Source organism: Staurois parvus, unplaced genomic scaffold, assembly GCF_062004578.1.
Source record: "Staurois parvus isolate SC_StPar_1 unplaced genomic scaffold, SC_StPar_1.0 ptg000294l, whole genome shotgun sequence".
Lineage (NCBI taxonomy): Eukaryota > Metazoa > Chordata > Amphibia > Anura > Ranidae > Staurois > Staurois parvus.
The window spans coordinates 5,028,560-5,045,092 of NW_028318090.1; the positions used below are offsets into that span (position 1 = coordinate 5,028,560).

General features: G+C 41.5%; 1 protein-coding gene across 1 annotated transcript in view; it reads left to right on the forward strand.

The window, feature by feature from the left end:
- HCN1 (hyperpolarization activated cyclic nucleotide gated potassium channel 1) overlaps positions 1-16,533 on the forward strand; it is a 508,954-nt gene that overhangs the window by 251,792 nt on the left and 240,629 nt on the right. Inside the window, exon 3 of the mRNA XM_089682702.1 lies at positions 12,524-12,685. Within this exon, the coding sequence (XP_089538828.1) occupies positions 12,524-12,685 (162 nt within the window). The remainder of the gene's footprint in view (positions 1-12,523; positions 12,686-16,533) is intronic.

The window sequence follows — 16,533 nt, forward strand, 5'->3', positions numbered from 1 at the left end:
CGGACGCATTCGATATATCGTACGCAACCAAATATTTTGTTGTCACCCAAATTTTGTTGTTAGCCAGACGGTGGTGTTGGTGTGACACCTTGGCTTAAGCATTACCTTATATAAATCCCTGTTAGTCCAACCCACCAAGAGAAATGGCGTGAGCTGATTGGACATTCAGCTGGTGCCACGTGCATCCTAATGAAACGAAATTCGAATCCATTCGTTATCCAAATAAATTATTGAACGAATTTAAAAATCAAATTAATTTCCCCATGGGCTCTAAGTACTATCGCATGATGTGATGTAATCTGAATGAACACTGTGCATCTGTCACGGTGTGCCAGCCTGTATTATGAAGGAGAAAGGCTGCCATCCCTTCAGTGCAGCTGTATCTGCAATGGCCGGCCTGGGAGGTGTGTATACCCTGCAGGCACTTCCTTTGTGTCACTGGAGCTGTCTCTCCCACCTTCTTGTGCACTTCCTGCTGGCCTTGCTTTAGGCATGGCCGCACAGTGGGAGGTGAATGGCGGCCCGGTCTGTGTGAGCCCTGTCCAGACCACAGTCGCCACTTACCTATGCTCCCCTGTCATCAAAACACTGCTCTTCTTAGGACATTCGGCCCCCGGCCCACCAGGCAAATGCCCCGTGTGTCCTATGGCCAGTCCAGGTCCGCCTGTCTGTATAACACAGTGTAATGAATATAACAGCAAAAATACATACAATGACACCCCACAAGCACCTGCTTAGAGGCTGAAGAAACTTACAAATCCGTAGTAGAACAATTCCCAAATGTATTTCAAAGGTGGTTTATTCTGTATGCATAGAGTTCTGCTTTAACGTTCATTTCTTCACACCGGCTGTATGCATATATGTGGCTGGGCCTTAATGCCGAGCCGCCATATGTATGCGGTCCCATGTAAATAACTTACCGAGGCGTGCTCCTGCATGCTTCCAGCATGGTAACCAGTGGGGATAGGTAAGCTCCTGAGTAAATCACAGCAGTCACATGACCCAAATGCCAGTCTCCCGGCTGTTAGAACTCTTAAAGGGGCAGGAGGCGGTTGGCGTGAAGGGGTTAAATTTGTGAAAATTATGCGTGGCTTTTGTTGATGTCATCTAATGGAAAAACCAGTAAGTTTGCTGACACAGCCTTATTCCATGGCACAAGTGAGCATCATTATATTACTGTGTTCCAGTACAACTGAACACTGATCATTTCTGAGCCTGGTTCTCCAGCTGTTGTATATATTTACCTAGTGGCCTATATTTTCTTGTCAAGGTTCATTTAGCCTCTTAATGTGCCAGTCTCATTAAAACAAAGTAAAGGGGGAATATTATCATCCATTATTTCAGTATTGCTGGAATATAAACCCTCTTTGTTGATTATTATGTGCATACCTAATACAATAAATAGGAGGAATTAATCATGCAGAATAATATCTTGGTAGTATCTGTGAAATTGCACTGCAACCCATACGAAGCCTATAGCAAGCCTATTAAAGGTTCCCTGCTGGTGCCCTGTATAATGCTCTCATGCAGGGCCTCTTCTTTCAAACCTGACATTTTTTTGTGGTCTCTTTCATTAACTGCAGGCTATGTAGTGCAACAGTATAGCTGTGAAAACACTAATTGTTAGTCCCTACCCAGGCTGAATCAAAGGGATATGGTCTGCCTCCATATATTGGAGAACACACGGTGACTAATAGGAAAGATTATCTGGTAGCTTCAGACACGATCACCCTGGCTGGCTCCCTCAATTCTTCGTAGAGAGCCCATATGATTGGACATATGACAGGGTTGGAGTTGCATCGGTCAGAGGTAACGTCTTTAGCACATACATTTATTGTTTGACGAACACTTCTGTGCAGATATACAGCTTATACATAGATATACAGATATACAGCTTAACTTGGTGCTTTCTTTTCTATAAAGTGTATATAAAGTCCAAGCTGTTTGTTTTGCAGCAAGTGCGCAATGGTTACAAGCCTCAACATTTTTTTTTTGTTAGTGTAGCACTGCCCCTTGGGACAAGCTGGAATATATTATGGGCCCTGCGCTCAATAGATCCAACCCTAAGCAAACCCAATCCCTCTGGCACAACTGGTAATGAATAGCAAATACCCCGCCAAGACATTTCCTGACACAGGGTTAAATGAAACAAGAACAATTTTATGGAGAATGAAATGCAGTGTAGAGGGGTGGGGTTCCCCTTTCAACTTCAAAACTTACTTTTCTTCTTTTGTGCAATGCAGTAAATTTGGTCTGCCACTAGAGGGCTTCACAGCCAAGAGTCTCCTGATGGCAGTGTTGCACTTTAAGCAGAATACAACTGATATCAAACAAATAAACTTACTTATACTCTATCAATGAAATGTATTACCCACACCAGTGTATGATTCTGCTTCTGAGGGGCGTTAGCCAAAAATCACCTCAGAGTCAGAACAGAATGCAATAAAGAGGTACCTCTAATAAGGCTACTAAGCCAGATTCCCCCACTCTAGTCCTTGTAACGGTGGAGCTCTAGTTGGTGCACGTTTAGTCCTTCCAATGAAGTAAATAGCAGCTGAAGGCTTCTTTGGAGTTTCAGCTGGTGTGGGTTACATCCGATTTCACTAGGTTTCTGGGCTGAGAGGGTCCAACCTCAGTGTCTAAAGGCAACACAAAGCACCCCAAGACCAGGAGCAGTCGCAGGATGCAATCTCCCAGTATGTGTCAGTCCCCGGGGCAGACAGTCTCAATTACACTGGTGGTGAGGGGCAAAGCAGGCAGAGGGATCTGTGGCTTGCACAGGGCCCCGGATGGGTGAGATCCCAGCATCCCTGGCAGAATGCCCAGGTTTTACAAATAGGGGAGAGAGAGGAAGGACTGACTGCTGAACATGTGATTCCTTCTGAATCCTCTTGTACAAGGAGCCTGCTACATTAGTTTCCCATTGGAGAGACTTTCTCTCCCATCCTGTCCTGTGTTGGGAATGCAACAGCATGTACTATAATGTACTATATATAGTATTTCTGTGTTAATATCACTTGACCAGTAGATGGCACTGTACACTAAAGGTTACTAGTTGTGTACGTGTAAAACTTGCTGATACTTTCCTCTTCTCTATCATCTCTTCAGGAAGTAATATGTCTGCTGTTATACAGTCTGCTGAAATGTGCTCTGTTTGTTTGTAACTTAAGCCACACAAGTAAAGTCATAGTTCTGCCTCATCACTACCAGTGTCTTCTATAACACATAACCAACATCCTGGAGACACAACAGTAAGTGAGAATTTGTGTCTCCAAAGGGAAGGAACTTCCCCTCTTAAACAGTTGTCACTGGAACAGGAGTTACCATTGCAAATTTCCCTCATCTCCTGTTATAGGACATTTCCCATTACTTTCAGTGTCACTGGTCACCAGAATAAATAGAAAGGGTATATCCTCCCTAGGGGGGCACAGACAGCCAAAGTCACTGACAAGTTCCAACCCTATCCAAGTTCTTTGAAAACCACAAAAATGTTTGAATTTAGATACTTTTAAAATTTACTTGTGCCTAATAGTATTCTGAGGATTCTTTAAAGAGTGTCAAACCAGAGTATTAGTGGAGGTGTAATAAAATAAAAAATATCCGTACTGACTGATAATACAAAGCAGCTAACACAAAGAGGTAGTATAAAAACCTATATAGTGACTAAAAAATGTGAAGTGCAGCGCTGCACTTCACATCTATTAGTGGAGGTGTGTTTAAGTGCTGATAGCTTAAAGTGTATGTCCGGCCAAAGTAGTGAGCAAATAATGTGTCCTGGCAGCTGAGAAAGTGAATATACCAGTAATTCTGGGAACCATAACTAGAAGGATCACCAGCAGGAGGAATGGGGCCTTTATTCTCCCGTATAGATTTTTATCACTAGGAGGATTGCCAACTGCAGAAAGGAGGCCCTGATTCTTCTATATAGATCTTTAATTATCGCTAGAATGATCACCAGTGTGGGGAAAGAGGTCTTTATTCCCTATATAGATCTTTATCACTTGAATGATCACCAGCAGGAGGAAGGAGAGGTCCTAATTCCCCTGTATAGATCTTTAGTTATCACTAGAGGGGTCATTAGCGGGAAGGAGGAGGTCCTGATTCTTCTATATAGATCTTTAATTATCGCTAGAATGATCATCAGCATGGGAAAGGAAGTCTATATTCCCTATATAGATCTTTATCACTTGAATGATCACCAGCAGGAGGAAGGAGAGGTCCTAATTCCCCTGTATAGATCTTTAGTTATCACTAGAGGGAGGAGGGGTGGTAAGGGGAGCCCACAGGGGTGGCCCAGAGATTAAGGGGAATCCCAAGGGCACTGGGGGGGGGGGGGTGATTGGTGCAATGCAGGGGTGAATTACAAGCATGGATCTCCCTGTTTGGCTTTCTATGAAAGCAGCTGAATGTTATGGGAGGGAGAGGAGTAGAAGGAGCTTTCAGTTCCTTCATGGAGACATATACAGGGAGATCGGTAATTGTAATTTGCCCCCCCCCCCCACCAGTCACCCCCAACTGTCTGAGCGTTTTTGAACAGTTCACCTGCAGCAGTGTTGCAGATTTCTGCACCGCAGATGACAACTGTGGGTAAGCGTGAACAGGGCACATGGAAAAGCATTCATCTCTGTGTGTTCTTGCAGAGAAGTGCATTTTTCTTATGCCAAGAAATGCAGCTCTCTGCTAGAGTGCGGATGGGCCCTATCAGTTTTGTATTGACACACATTCAAGCTGCCATTGCAGAGCAACAATGGTTGACAAATCTTTTTTGCATGAATAGACCTGCTAGCTGCAGTGGAGTGGGGAAAACACCTTTACAACTGTGATTTGGCTACTTTTAACTGTTTATTTTTTAAGCCTGTGTAACCAAGAAGCTCAACTTGGAGACAGGGCCATGGTGTTGTCACCCTATAACAGAATTTGCCTAGCAGGATCACATCAGATTGAATTATTTTAACCACATGCCGCCCAGCCACCGCATATAAACGGTGGCAGGGCGGCGCTCGTAGGCAAAAGCACGTTTTAAAACGTGTGCCTACAAAACAGGCAGGGGGCGCGCGCGAGGCACGCGCCCGCCCTACCTGTCCCACGGGTGTCAGCAGCGGGTCCCCGCCGCCGGGTCACGGCCGGTTTTTACCGGCCGTTTTCCCGCGATGAGCGGTAAACACTGAAACAGAGCAGGGCTGCATTGTTTACACACAGCCTGCTCTGTGACAGTTCGCCGCCAAGCTGCAGAGGGAGAATACAGTTTCTCTCCCTCGATCAGCTCCCCCCTCCCTCCCCCAGTCCAGCACACACCCCCGCCCCCTTAGTAAAACACTCCCCTCCCACAGTGAACACTAAAAATGTTAACCCCTTCCTCCCCAGTGACATTAATACAGTTTCAGTGGTTTTTTTTCACTGATCACTGTATTGGTGTCACTGGGGATGTCAGTGACCCCAAGTCAGCTCCCCCCCAGTGTCAAAATGTCCGCCTCAGTCCCGCCATAAGTCGCTGGTCGCCGTCATATGTCGCTGATTGCCGCCATATGTCGCTGATCGGCGCCATTATTAGTATAAATAAAAATTAAAAATCCCAGTATCTTTCCTGCCATTTGTAAACGCTATAACTTTCACGTAAACCAATTAATTTACACGTATTGGTTTTTTTTTAGCAAAGACATGTCGCAGAATGCATTTTGGTAGAAATTTATGACTAAATTTGATTTTTGCATTTTTTTTTTACTGGACATGTTTTATAGCAAAAAGTCCAAAATATTGTTTTTTTTCCCTCAAAATTGTCAGCCTTTTTTTTTATAGCGCAAAAAATAAAAACCGCACAGGCAATCAAATACCACCGAAAGAAAGCTCAATTTGTGGGGAAAAAAAGGATGTAAATTTCATTTATGTACCGTATTGCATGACCGCGCAATTGTCCGTTAAACTAGCGCAGCGCTGTATAGCAGAAAAATGGCGTAAATTGCAGTATCTATACCATAGTTTGTAGACGTTATAACTTCACACAAAGCAATCAATATACACTTATTGGGATTTTTTTTACCAAAAACATGGAGCAGAATACATTTTGGCCTAAATTTATAACTAACTTTGAGTTTACTGTATATTTTTTATAGCTGAAAGTAAAAAATATTGTTTTTCTTCAATATTTTTGGCCTTTTTTTGTTTATAGCGTGAAAAATAAAAAGCGCACAGGTGATCAAATACCAACAAAAGAAAGCTCTATTTGTGTGAAAAAAAGGACGTAAATTTTGTTTGGGTGCAGCATTGCATGACCGCGCAATTATCAGCTGAATTAGTGCAGCGCCGAGTAGCAAAAAGAGGCCTGGTCATTAAGGGGGGTAAATCCTCTGGAGCTCAAGTGGTTAATGAAATTTGCAGATTTAAAAATACTGAGTTAACACTTACTTGGGATTTTATCAGTTTGGTTTGCCTGTACTTTAAATGCTGCATCTTAATCATCTTTAAGATAACATGGCATTCATTTAATGTTTTTTTTTCCTGATAGCGCAAACACTTGATGTCAGCATATTTTTTTTCCTCGCAGGTCATATGGCAGCACATTGTAATGAGTAATTAGTGATGGTCATTTGGTGGAAAATTTTTAAATTGAAGTGTTGATCTGCATTTCCTAAATATTTGGTACTGCTAGGCTGTACATAGAAAAGTATTCTTGACAATTATAACATTTATTTTACACTTTTATGCCTAGACAGACATGTAGCATTTCACGTTGTCCAAAGTCAATTTGTTCAAATGAAGCTAATATGCAAAACGCAATAATAAAATTAATAAAGTTAAAACCATAACCCCCCCCCCAAAAAAAAAAAACAACCCTGTACAGCCACACAACCAACCAACAGCAGATTGTAATAGTGATGAGAACTACCTGCATCTGTTGTACGGGTCAGAACTGTTACCAAAACTGTCTCAAGGCTTTCATGGTTTTGGCACAAGACATCAAGACATTATAAAGGGACTATGAAGTCAGAAAAGTGTCAAAAATACTTTGTTGAATTTCCCCAATATCTTAATGGAATTTTGCTTTGTACACAGGGGTATAGTCATACTGGAATAGAAAACAGCCTTCCCAAACTGTTGCCAGTAGGTTGTAAACACACAATTGTGAAAAATGTCTTTATGTGTCGTAGCACATAGTAGTTCCCTTTACTGGAAACACTTCAGCTCAGTAAGTCGAAGAGGTAGCCACATACGTTTGGCCATATAGGTAGGTGATGGTCAGATAGCCACATGTTTTTCAGCATATTGCGTACTTGTCTTCTGAATGGCAACAAGCAAGGTATCGGTTGGTTTACTATGTGTACGTAGTGCCAAACACATCAAGATCTTCTCTATACTTTTTACATGAATGTTTACAGTAGATGAGCCTCTTAGTTCTCTTGAAAAACACTGCTTGGACTTGCTTATTCTAGTACAGTGCTCAAGACTAGGGTTTCATGAGCAATTTTTGACCCTTAGATCAGCAATTTCCAACCATCAGATAGGAAATTATTGACCCCAATTATCTTTTTTAGCTATTTATATGAGGAGTATTCTTCCCACTGACCACCAATGTAAGGAACCTTCTTATTCATTGACCACCAATGTAAGGAGCATTTTTACCACTGACCACCAATGTAAGGAACTTTCTTCCCACTGACCACCATTCTAAGGATCTTTCTTCCCACTGACCACCATTCTAAGGATCTTTCTTTCCACTGACCACCATTCTAAGGATCTTTCTTCCCACTGACCACCATTCTAAGGATCTTTCTTTCCACTGACCACCATTCTAAGGATCTTTCTTCCCACTGACCACCATTCTAAGGATCTTTCTTCCCACTGACCACCACTGTAAGATACTTTCTTCCCACTGACCATCGATGTAAGGAGCATTTTTCCCACTGACAACAAATGTATGGAACACCCTTCACACTGGCCACCAATGCAAGGAACATTCTTCCTACCAACCACTACTGTAAGGAGAATTCTTCTCATTGAGCACCAATGTTAGGGATATTCTTTCCACTGACCACCAATGAAAGGGGCATTTTTTTCACAGGCCACCAATGTAAGAAGCATTTTTCAATTGCCCTGCAATGTAAGAAACATTCTTCTCACTTATCACTAATGTAAGGAGCATTTTTCCCACTGAACACTGAATGTGAGGAACATTCTTCCCACTGACCATAGATGTAAAGAGCATTGTTTTCACTGACCTCAAATGTTAGGGGTGTTCTTTCCGATGACCACCAATGTTCTGTCTCTCCAATCTAAGCATTGATAGTGTGATCTCTGTAACTTATAGTTGTGATGAGATATTGATAACTTCAACCCAGGGGCGGACTGAGAACTCATGGGGCCCCCGGGCAATAGGGGATCATGGGGCCCCTGTGTCCTCACCCACACCCAAAAAAGCCTATGAAAAAGCCAATGAAAAGGTACCAGGGGCATCTAATGGGGCCCCCTACTGACCCCGGGCTCTCGGGCAGTGCCCAAGTGCTCGAATGGTCAGTCCGCCCCTGCTTCAACCTCAGCTGGATACCACAGTCAGTGACCCAATCGATTAGACATCTTGTAGATCTTCTGACATTTATTCTGTAAACTGAGAGAATCTTACAACAATAAACATTCTCTCTATAGCTGTTATATCCAGTATCCATGTAATATCTCACTATGTATTCTAGCTAGCAAGGATTTTTATGAAGACATTTCACTGATCCTTTGACTTGCAAGGATCCTATGAAGCTTTCCACAGATCTTTTGACTGGCCAGGATCCTATGAAGTTTTCCACAGATCTTTTGACTGTTCTGTCTCTCCAATCTAAGCATTGATAGTGTGATCTCTGTAACTTAAAGTTGTGATGAGTTAGTGATTACTTCAACCTCAGCTGGATACCACAGTCACTGACTCAATCGATAAGACATCTTGTAGATCTTGGTTAGTTTATTCCATAAACTGAGAGACTCTTACAACAATGAACATTCGATAGGTCAACAGATCGTAATGTGTTCCTGCTTCATGACATGAGGCTAGAGCTGCAATGCATTTCTGGGAAAGGAGGAGGGCAATCTATACAGAATTAACTAAACCAAAGGAAGAGGAGCAGAAACAAAATATAGAAAAACTTAAAGGCATAGGATAGTCATGTGAAACATGACATCCAATGAAAGGAGCATTTTTCTCACAGGCCACGATTGTGAGGAGCATTTTCCCATTTGCCAGCAATGTAAGGAACATTCGTCCCACTGATCACCAATGTAAAGAGCATTCTTTCCACTGACCACCAATGAAAGGAGTATTTTTTCTCACTGACCACCAATGGAACAGTTATCCCGATTACCACCAATCTAAAGTAGCCTTTCTCCACTAACCATTTATGCAAGGTAGGATTTCACTTACTGCTGATGTAAGGGGGCACTTTTCATTGACTATCAGTGTAAGGTGGCGGAATAACTTAAATGACTGTTAACGCTAATGTGCTATAAATTGTAAATATAGTAATTATTAGCAGGTGATTTCTATGACCCATGCTATTTCAAGGGTTCCTTCTTATTAAAAGGGTTGAGAAACACTGCATTAGGCTGATCAGTATCACATTTATATCTGCAAGAAATGTAACTTGACCTTAGTTTAATTTAAAGGTGGAGTTATGTGATGGCTGATTTTTACAGAAAAAGTCAATTTTTTGTAGCTCTGTAATTTTATTCTCTGTAAAAGAGCTTTTTGATCCAATAACCTTGGACTCGGACTCTTGCAAGTGTAGCAGACAAAATGATGCCATTTGTTGCCTTTTATGTGACCATAATTTACATTCATGAATACATTTTACAAATGGTCCATAAAACTCCAGCCAATGGAAATAAAGAGCACCGTAGAGGAAATTTAGTAATGTCGGCAATCAGAGGAATGCCTCTCTCTTGGCAGGGACGAAGGTTATTTATCAACATAAAAACACATTTTCAGTGCCAGCTCCAGGTCAGGCTGCCCACCAGATGCATGCCTGTGTAATCGGAATGAAGAACAGGAAAGATTTCTCAGATGTATTGTTTTTAAAATGAAAAGGGCTCCATGTGACTAAGTCCAAAAGGTCATATTTCTCTGTTTGTAATCTCTGCATGAAAAAAAATCAATCTAGACACGAACAGTGCGGAACCATAATCAGATTGATTGAAAGCACTGTTAGTCCTATGGTGCATCCCACCTCTCAGGACAATTTCAATGATCAAGGCTGCTGATCAGCTTCACCCTACTGACAGTCCTCCCTGCACTCCCATGATTGAAGAGACCTAAGGAAAACAAAATGGGTGCATTAAAAAAATCCCACCATCCATCTAGAGAGAGATACATAATGCACTCACTCACAGTGATCAGATAAGATATTGCCATGATACAACAACAAACCGAAATCCCAGGATGGTAACAGAGGGGTAAACAATGCTGCATGCAGTAAATAAGCACTGCTTGGGACAGATCCTCCAAAAGCACAGCGATTGTCATTTGGGACAGGGTACAGGATGATACAACCTGGTGCATTAAAAGTGTTTAATCTATAAACAAAAATGTAATATATTGCAGTTCACTAATTCTTAGTTGTGTTGGCTGCATTTGTTTTATTTATTACAGGTATTTATATAGCGCCGTCAGTTTACGCATCTATATATATATATATATATATATATATATATATATAAAACATTCACATCAGTCCCTAACCCTCAAGGAGTGAACAATCTAAGGTCCCTAACTTACATTCCTACATACACATACTAGGGCCAATTTAGACAGGAGACAGTTAACCTGTATGTGTTTAGAGTATAGGAGGAAACCAGAGTACACAGGGAGAACATGCAAACTCCAGGCAGGTGGTGCCATGGTTGGGATTCAAACCAGCGACCCTAGTACTGCCAGGTGGAAGGGCTGACCATTTAGCCACCGTGCTGCCCTTTTTTCTGGTTTCTTCCTTTATTTTCACCTAGTGATCTGGCCAATAATAAGCTTCCTCTGTTACAGTGTCTCCACTCCACTGGAGAAGCAATGGAGACACCTTTAGATAGCAGCATTGTCCTTCTCTAAGTTTTTTCTGTTTTTGTTTTTTCCTTTTGATGGGAAAGTTTTACATAAATGAACAAACACTGACCACTGTAAGAACCCCTGTCAGTGTTAAATGGTTTGTCTCAACCCACTCTGCTGACTGCCAGTTTGTATGGACAGCTTGGTCTGTTAAAGAGAGTTGAAAAATAAGAGACCTACTGGTCAGATCACCTGATCAAAAACAGGGAAAAAAAGAAAACAAATGCAGCTGAACTAGAAGACAGAAGCACAAGGAACACATCACTCTGAGTCCTCATGCACACTTGATGTTTTTACAGCTGCTGTTTTTGGCTTTTGACTGTTTTTTCTACAGCCAGTAAACCCCCCCAGCATGTTCTTTTGTGTCCATGCACACATAGACCGTAATCAACGTTTTTTGTCAGGGAAGCTATTTTTGGCTGGAAAAAAGCCCCGGACTAGTTGGCTTCTAGAGGAGTTTCTTTGCTGTAAAAACGCTCTAACGCTGAAAAACGAGGCAAAACGCAGTAAAATGTTGCAAACCTGCGTTGTTCGACTTTTTTACAAAAAAAAATGCTAAAAATGCAAACGCGGAAAAATGCGGAAAAACACTTATAACCGCTAATGCAAAAACGCTAAAAAAAAGCTGAAAAATCACATTTTTAAAGTGACTTTACACAGTTAATATTACCAGCGTTATCAAAACGTCCCGTGTGCATGGAGCCTGAAAGTACATAAATTCCTTTGTGCTTATTTATTTATTTGTTTTGTAAACCTAGGCATTAAAGTGTTACTAAAACCCACAACAGTAAAATCAGTCTGTATAAGCAGTAAAGCATGCTTGTTATACTCACTGGAACCTAAGGGGTTAATCCTCCACATTGTGTAAAAATTCTGTTTGATCCTGCCTTCTCTGATCCTTCCCTTCTTCCACAGTCCCCAATCCATCTGCTGACAGAACACAGCCTTGGGAGCAAGTGTGCACATGCTCAGTTTAGTGCGTATTGCCAGATGTTTTTTTTGTTTTGTTTTTTTTTTGGGAGGGTGCATGTGATCGCTACAGCACTGTCCAGACAGACTGCGTTTCTATAGTGTGAACCGGCCCTTAAACTCTTTGTTTTTTTTTTTTCTTTTTTAGATTTCCTCAGTTACTTCTTGGTTTCTTTTCTAGACAAATTATATCATCCATCCCAGGAGTCTTCAGGAGGGGAAGGGGGGTTTTCTCCGCTAAACACACTCTCCTGCATGCATGCTTGAGCTAAGGGCAGATGGATTCCAGGAAGTAAATGCTACATTGCCCTTACGCAAGATGGCCATGGCCAGAAAGTAAAGCATAAAGACATGGATGGATGTTTGCTTTGAATTTTTTGGTTTGTGGTGCTCAGATGCAGTGAAGATCCACTTTAAACTGTGCTCCTTATAAATATATACTAATAGTATTCTAATACTAAATTACTTCTTGTTCTTTTCTTGCAGATTTTCCACATGACCTATGACCTCGCCAGCGCTGTGGTTAGAATATTTAACCTCATAGGAATGATGCTTCTCCTCTGCCACTGGGACGGCTGCCTACAGTTTCTGGTCCCATTGCTTCAGGAGTTTCCTAGTGATTGCTGGGTGTCCTTAAATAATATGGTTGTAAGTATTTGATGAGCTCTTCAATGAATTCTGTATGTTGTAATCCGTGATATATGACTAGGGTAAATCTCTGCCTCTATAGATCTTGTGGCTTGGTCATGAGAAAGGCCTATCATCAGATTTCACATCCAACGTTCTTTTCCTGTTAGTAATGGGGAAAAGAAATAAATACGGTGTGCCTAAGTCATATTTTCAGTGGAATAAAAAGGATAATTGACAAAGTCCATACAAAACCAGACTTTCAATGTTGGGTGAAGGTCTTTGGAGTCTTGGCTGGTGGGGAAGTCAGAGCTTCATATGCTCTACTGCGGCTGAGCTTGGAGATGAATTTTAAGGGTTAAACTTTTTCTGCCACAATGCAAGTTAAGGGACAATACCTGTTAGAATGTTCTGGTGCTAAACTGCCTTTATTCAATGCATGACACAACATGGTCAATGCGGTGCAGAAGATTGGAGAAGTGTGAATTGGGCCCAGGGGTTTACAGTAAATCAGGTTGGTTTAAGTTCTACAGGGATGTTAAAAAGAAGTTAATGCTAGGGTAAGCCTAAGGGCTAATTATAAAAAGGAGTCTCGCTTAACTTTTTTGCCACTCCTGTCCCAAGGGGGCAAAGTGTACATAGCAATTTCCCCCACCTTTCTAGGAGGTGTGGATGCTATGCTACAGTTGGCAAAAGCGCCCCCCATCCCTACACCGCTGTTTGACCAACATGCTAACAAGGAGATGAATAGGTAAGGAGTGCTAATTGTCTCAGGCACCAGAGAGAGGAGTCATGTCAGCTACTTGATTCGCAGCTAGAAACGTATCCCGGAGTGCGGCTTTAATTTTTTTTTTTGTTTAGATACACTTTAACTGTAGGTGTGTCATTGTTATAGGTACAGAGTTTTATATGGTTTTTTCAAAAGTTAAATGTAGTAGTGATTATGACATACTGTCTGCAGTTAGTAAAATTTAGTAGCTTGTTTTCACGGTACACAAGATCTGTTTTACGTTTGTTAATATAATTATAATGTCTCATAGTATGGTTGCTGAATTTTCATTTTGTGCATGTTAGAGAAACTGACATGGACACAAGTTCCCCTAGCATCCTTGGTATCAAATTTAAACTTGTCTTCAACATACACTACCAGATTTTTTGTGTTTTTGTTTTTTTATTGGAAAGAAAAAAAAAATGCTGAAAATGGGAAACACTTTAAACACTGTGTAAATTACAAGGATCTTGCTGTCGTACAGGAAATCAGATATTTAAACTGTTGCTTAGTGGAATTATTGATTAATAGGCTCAAAAACCCTATGTGTTGCAGTAATGGTTTGTAAATTGTGTACCATACTGAATTGTGCATTTTAGGTGGTGCCATTTATTTAGAAAGGTTGCTGTGTGTTGTAGTGTACTTCTTTTTTATTTATTTTAGTTTTTTTTTAATGTTGAGGTGCATTGGTAGTTCATTCCAAACGAATAGGTTGTCTTAAAGCACAGCGTCACTTCTCTCTGGACAGGCTCTGCCTCCCAGTGCTGCAATTCTTCTGCATGCGCAGATGCACCCTATGGGGATCTGCACAGCCTTCAGGTCCTCACACATCTGCACATGCACAAGGAAGGTTTCTATGCATGCACAAAGACAGGGAAGGTTTCAGACCTCCCTGTTGCCAGTCTTTGCACATGTGTGGGACCTGAGCCCTGCGGCCCATCTGCACACACACAGAACGTCCCACCAAGGCGAGACAAGTGGAGGTCCTATACAAATAAAGTATGTTGAAAAAATGTCCACTGGTAAGAGAGGGAGGATGGAGGAGTCAAGGCAACTCAAGATATTATCGAGGGCGAAGGTCCGCTTTAATGTCATGCAAAATAATGCGTGAACTGCTGCACACAACTGCGCATTCAGTCTGAAGGGACCTACCTTGACCCTACCTTGATCCTACATTTTTCAAATGGTCCAAGTACAACTTTTCCTTTTACTGTATTAAGCTGAAATCTGCACATCTTGGTAAGATAAAATAACTATTCCATTATATTTTGTCAGTTCCTTTCAGTGAAAGACGATTTCGGTATAGGAGAAATAAAACTTTCAAATGGGAATATGTTGGTATTATTTGATATGACTGAACGTGCTGTCATGTATTTAATGGCATTCAATAGGAATGTTACAGCTGAGCTTTGCGTTGGAGTTTGATTGGTTTGAGATACAGATCAGGATCTCAGGTACTGTAGAGGATGCTGCCAGACTGGGATTACATCTGACAATATTCACTTTCTGAAAGATTCCATTGTGCCGGGAAGATACATTTTGTTCACGGGCAAGACTATTCAAAAGCTGACACTTGACAGTTAATTAGACGTTATTCTGTAGTGTCTGTCACTTCCATTTGTTGCAGTAACACATTTACCCCATTTTTCTAAGTTGTCTTTTAGGCTGAGTTTTAAAACCTCTCAGCCAAAACCGAGGTGGTAGCTAAAAGTATCAGATCAATGAGACTGCAAGTAGAAGACTGGTGTGATACAGATGTTCTACAGAGCTGCTTGTCTGCTATGGCTTAGGGCACAGTTATCAAGCTAAAGTAACTTAGATGAATTCTATCCTCTGTATTGTTCCCCATCAAGCTGCAGACAAAAGGTAATAGCTGTGGGATTCTTCTTCAGTAAGACGCCATGAATTTTCCAAGCATTGCAAACCTCTCTGACAACTATTGGAGAAAATCATTTATATCCAAAATATCTTCTCAACACAACCCCAGTCCTTTGTGTGAAACCTCATATGTAGGCCTGTTGGATGGAAGCCTTTGTTCTGTTCTAGTATTATTATTAAAGGAAATCTGTCACTTTGCCTGTTAAGAGTAAGTATAAAACTTTAATTAGAAATGGTGCTAGAGATCCCTTGCAGTCTCAGCTCCTCCACCGACACATTTCACCCAAGAAGTCATAGACTAAGCCAGTTTCTTTCACAAAACACATCATAGATCTTTCCATTATGAAAAAATAGTAAGCTGCACTGCCAGTAGCGGCTTAAAGCGGAGTTCCACCCATTTTTCATACTTTACTTGATTATGTTGTCTCTGTGAAATAAAGAACAAGTTTGATATTTTATTTATTTATTTTTAATATTCATACCTTTTAAATCCACTGCAAGCCTGCAGTTCCGGTCCCAGCCGCCTAGGCGATGATTTGCAAGGTCTCCTGGAATGTCGTTTCCTGTATCCCAGGAGTCCTTTGGTTTCCTGTAATCACAGGACTTGGAAACCGGAAGTGATGCGAATGAGAGATGTTTCTCGCCATTTTACGGGAGTCCAGACTACAGGAAGACATGGATGCTGTATTCTGCTGCGTCCTATACTGTGCTCTATGCTGGAATTGCAGAGTGTGTACATCGCACTCTGTCTATTTAATGTGTCTACTTTGGTAACTATATTTTGTGTGGTAATCGACTTTTAATTTCAGACACCAAAAGATGGATATTTGCTACATTGATATATATTTTAGGAGGCGGTGATTGCTCCCTTTAGAGACTTCCCTTACCTTCCCTTCCTTGGGGTAAAGTGATGTAGAGGTTGACTGATGGGGGTGGGGGGGGGCAGGAACTTCAGCCGTCCCCACCATTGTTATGGCAATCTGTACAACACATGTCGCGCCGAGCAGTGTCTGTACTGCCCAGGCATGAGAACGAGTGGTGCATGCTGGGATAGCCAGCAGCACCGATTCCTGGAAATACCTGCAGGCTTCAGATGCCCACAGCCATCATGGTGCCTGCCTGCTTCCGAGATCATGGTACATTTTTAATAATTACTAAGTAATTACAATGCTTTTACTATTGAATTATTCCAATTGTTAATGCTATTTGAAAGTTCATCGTG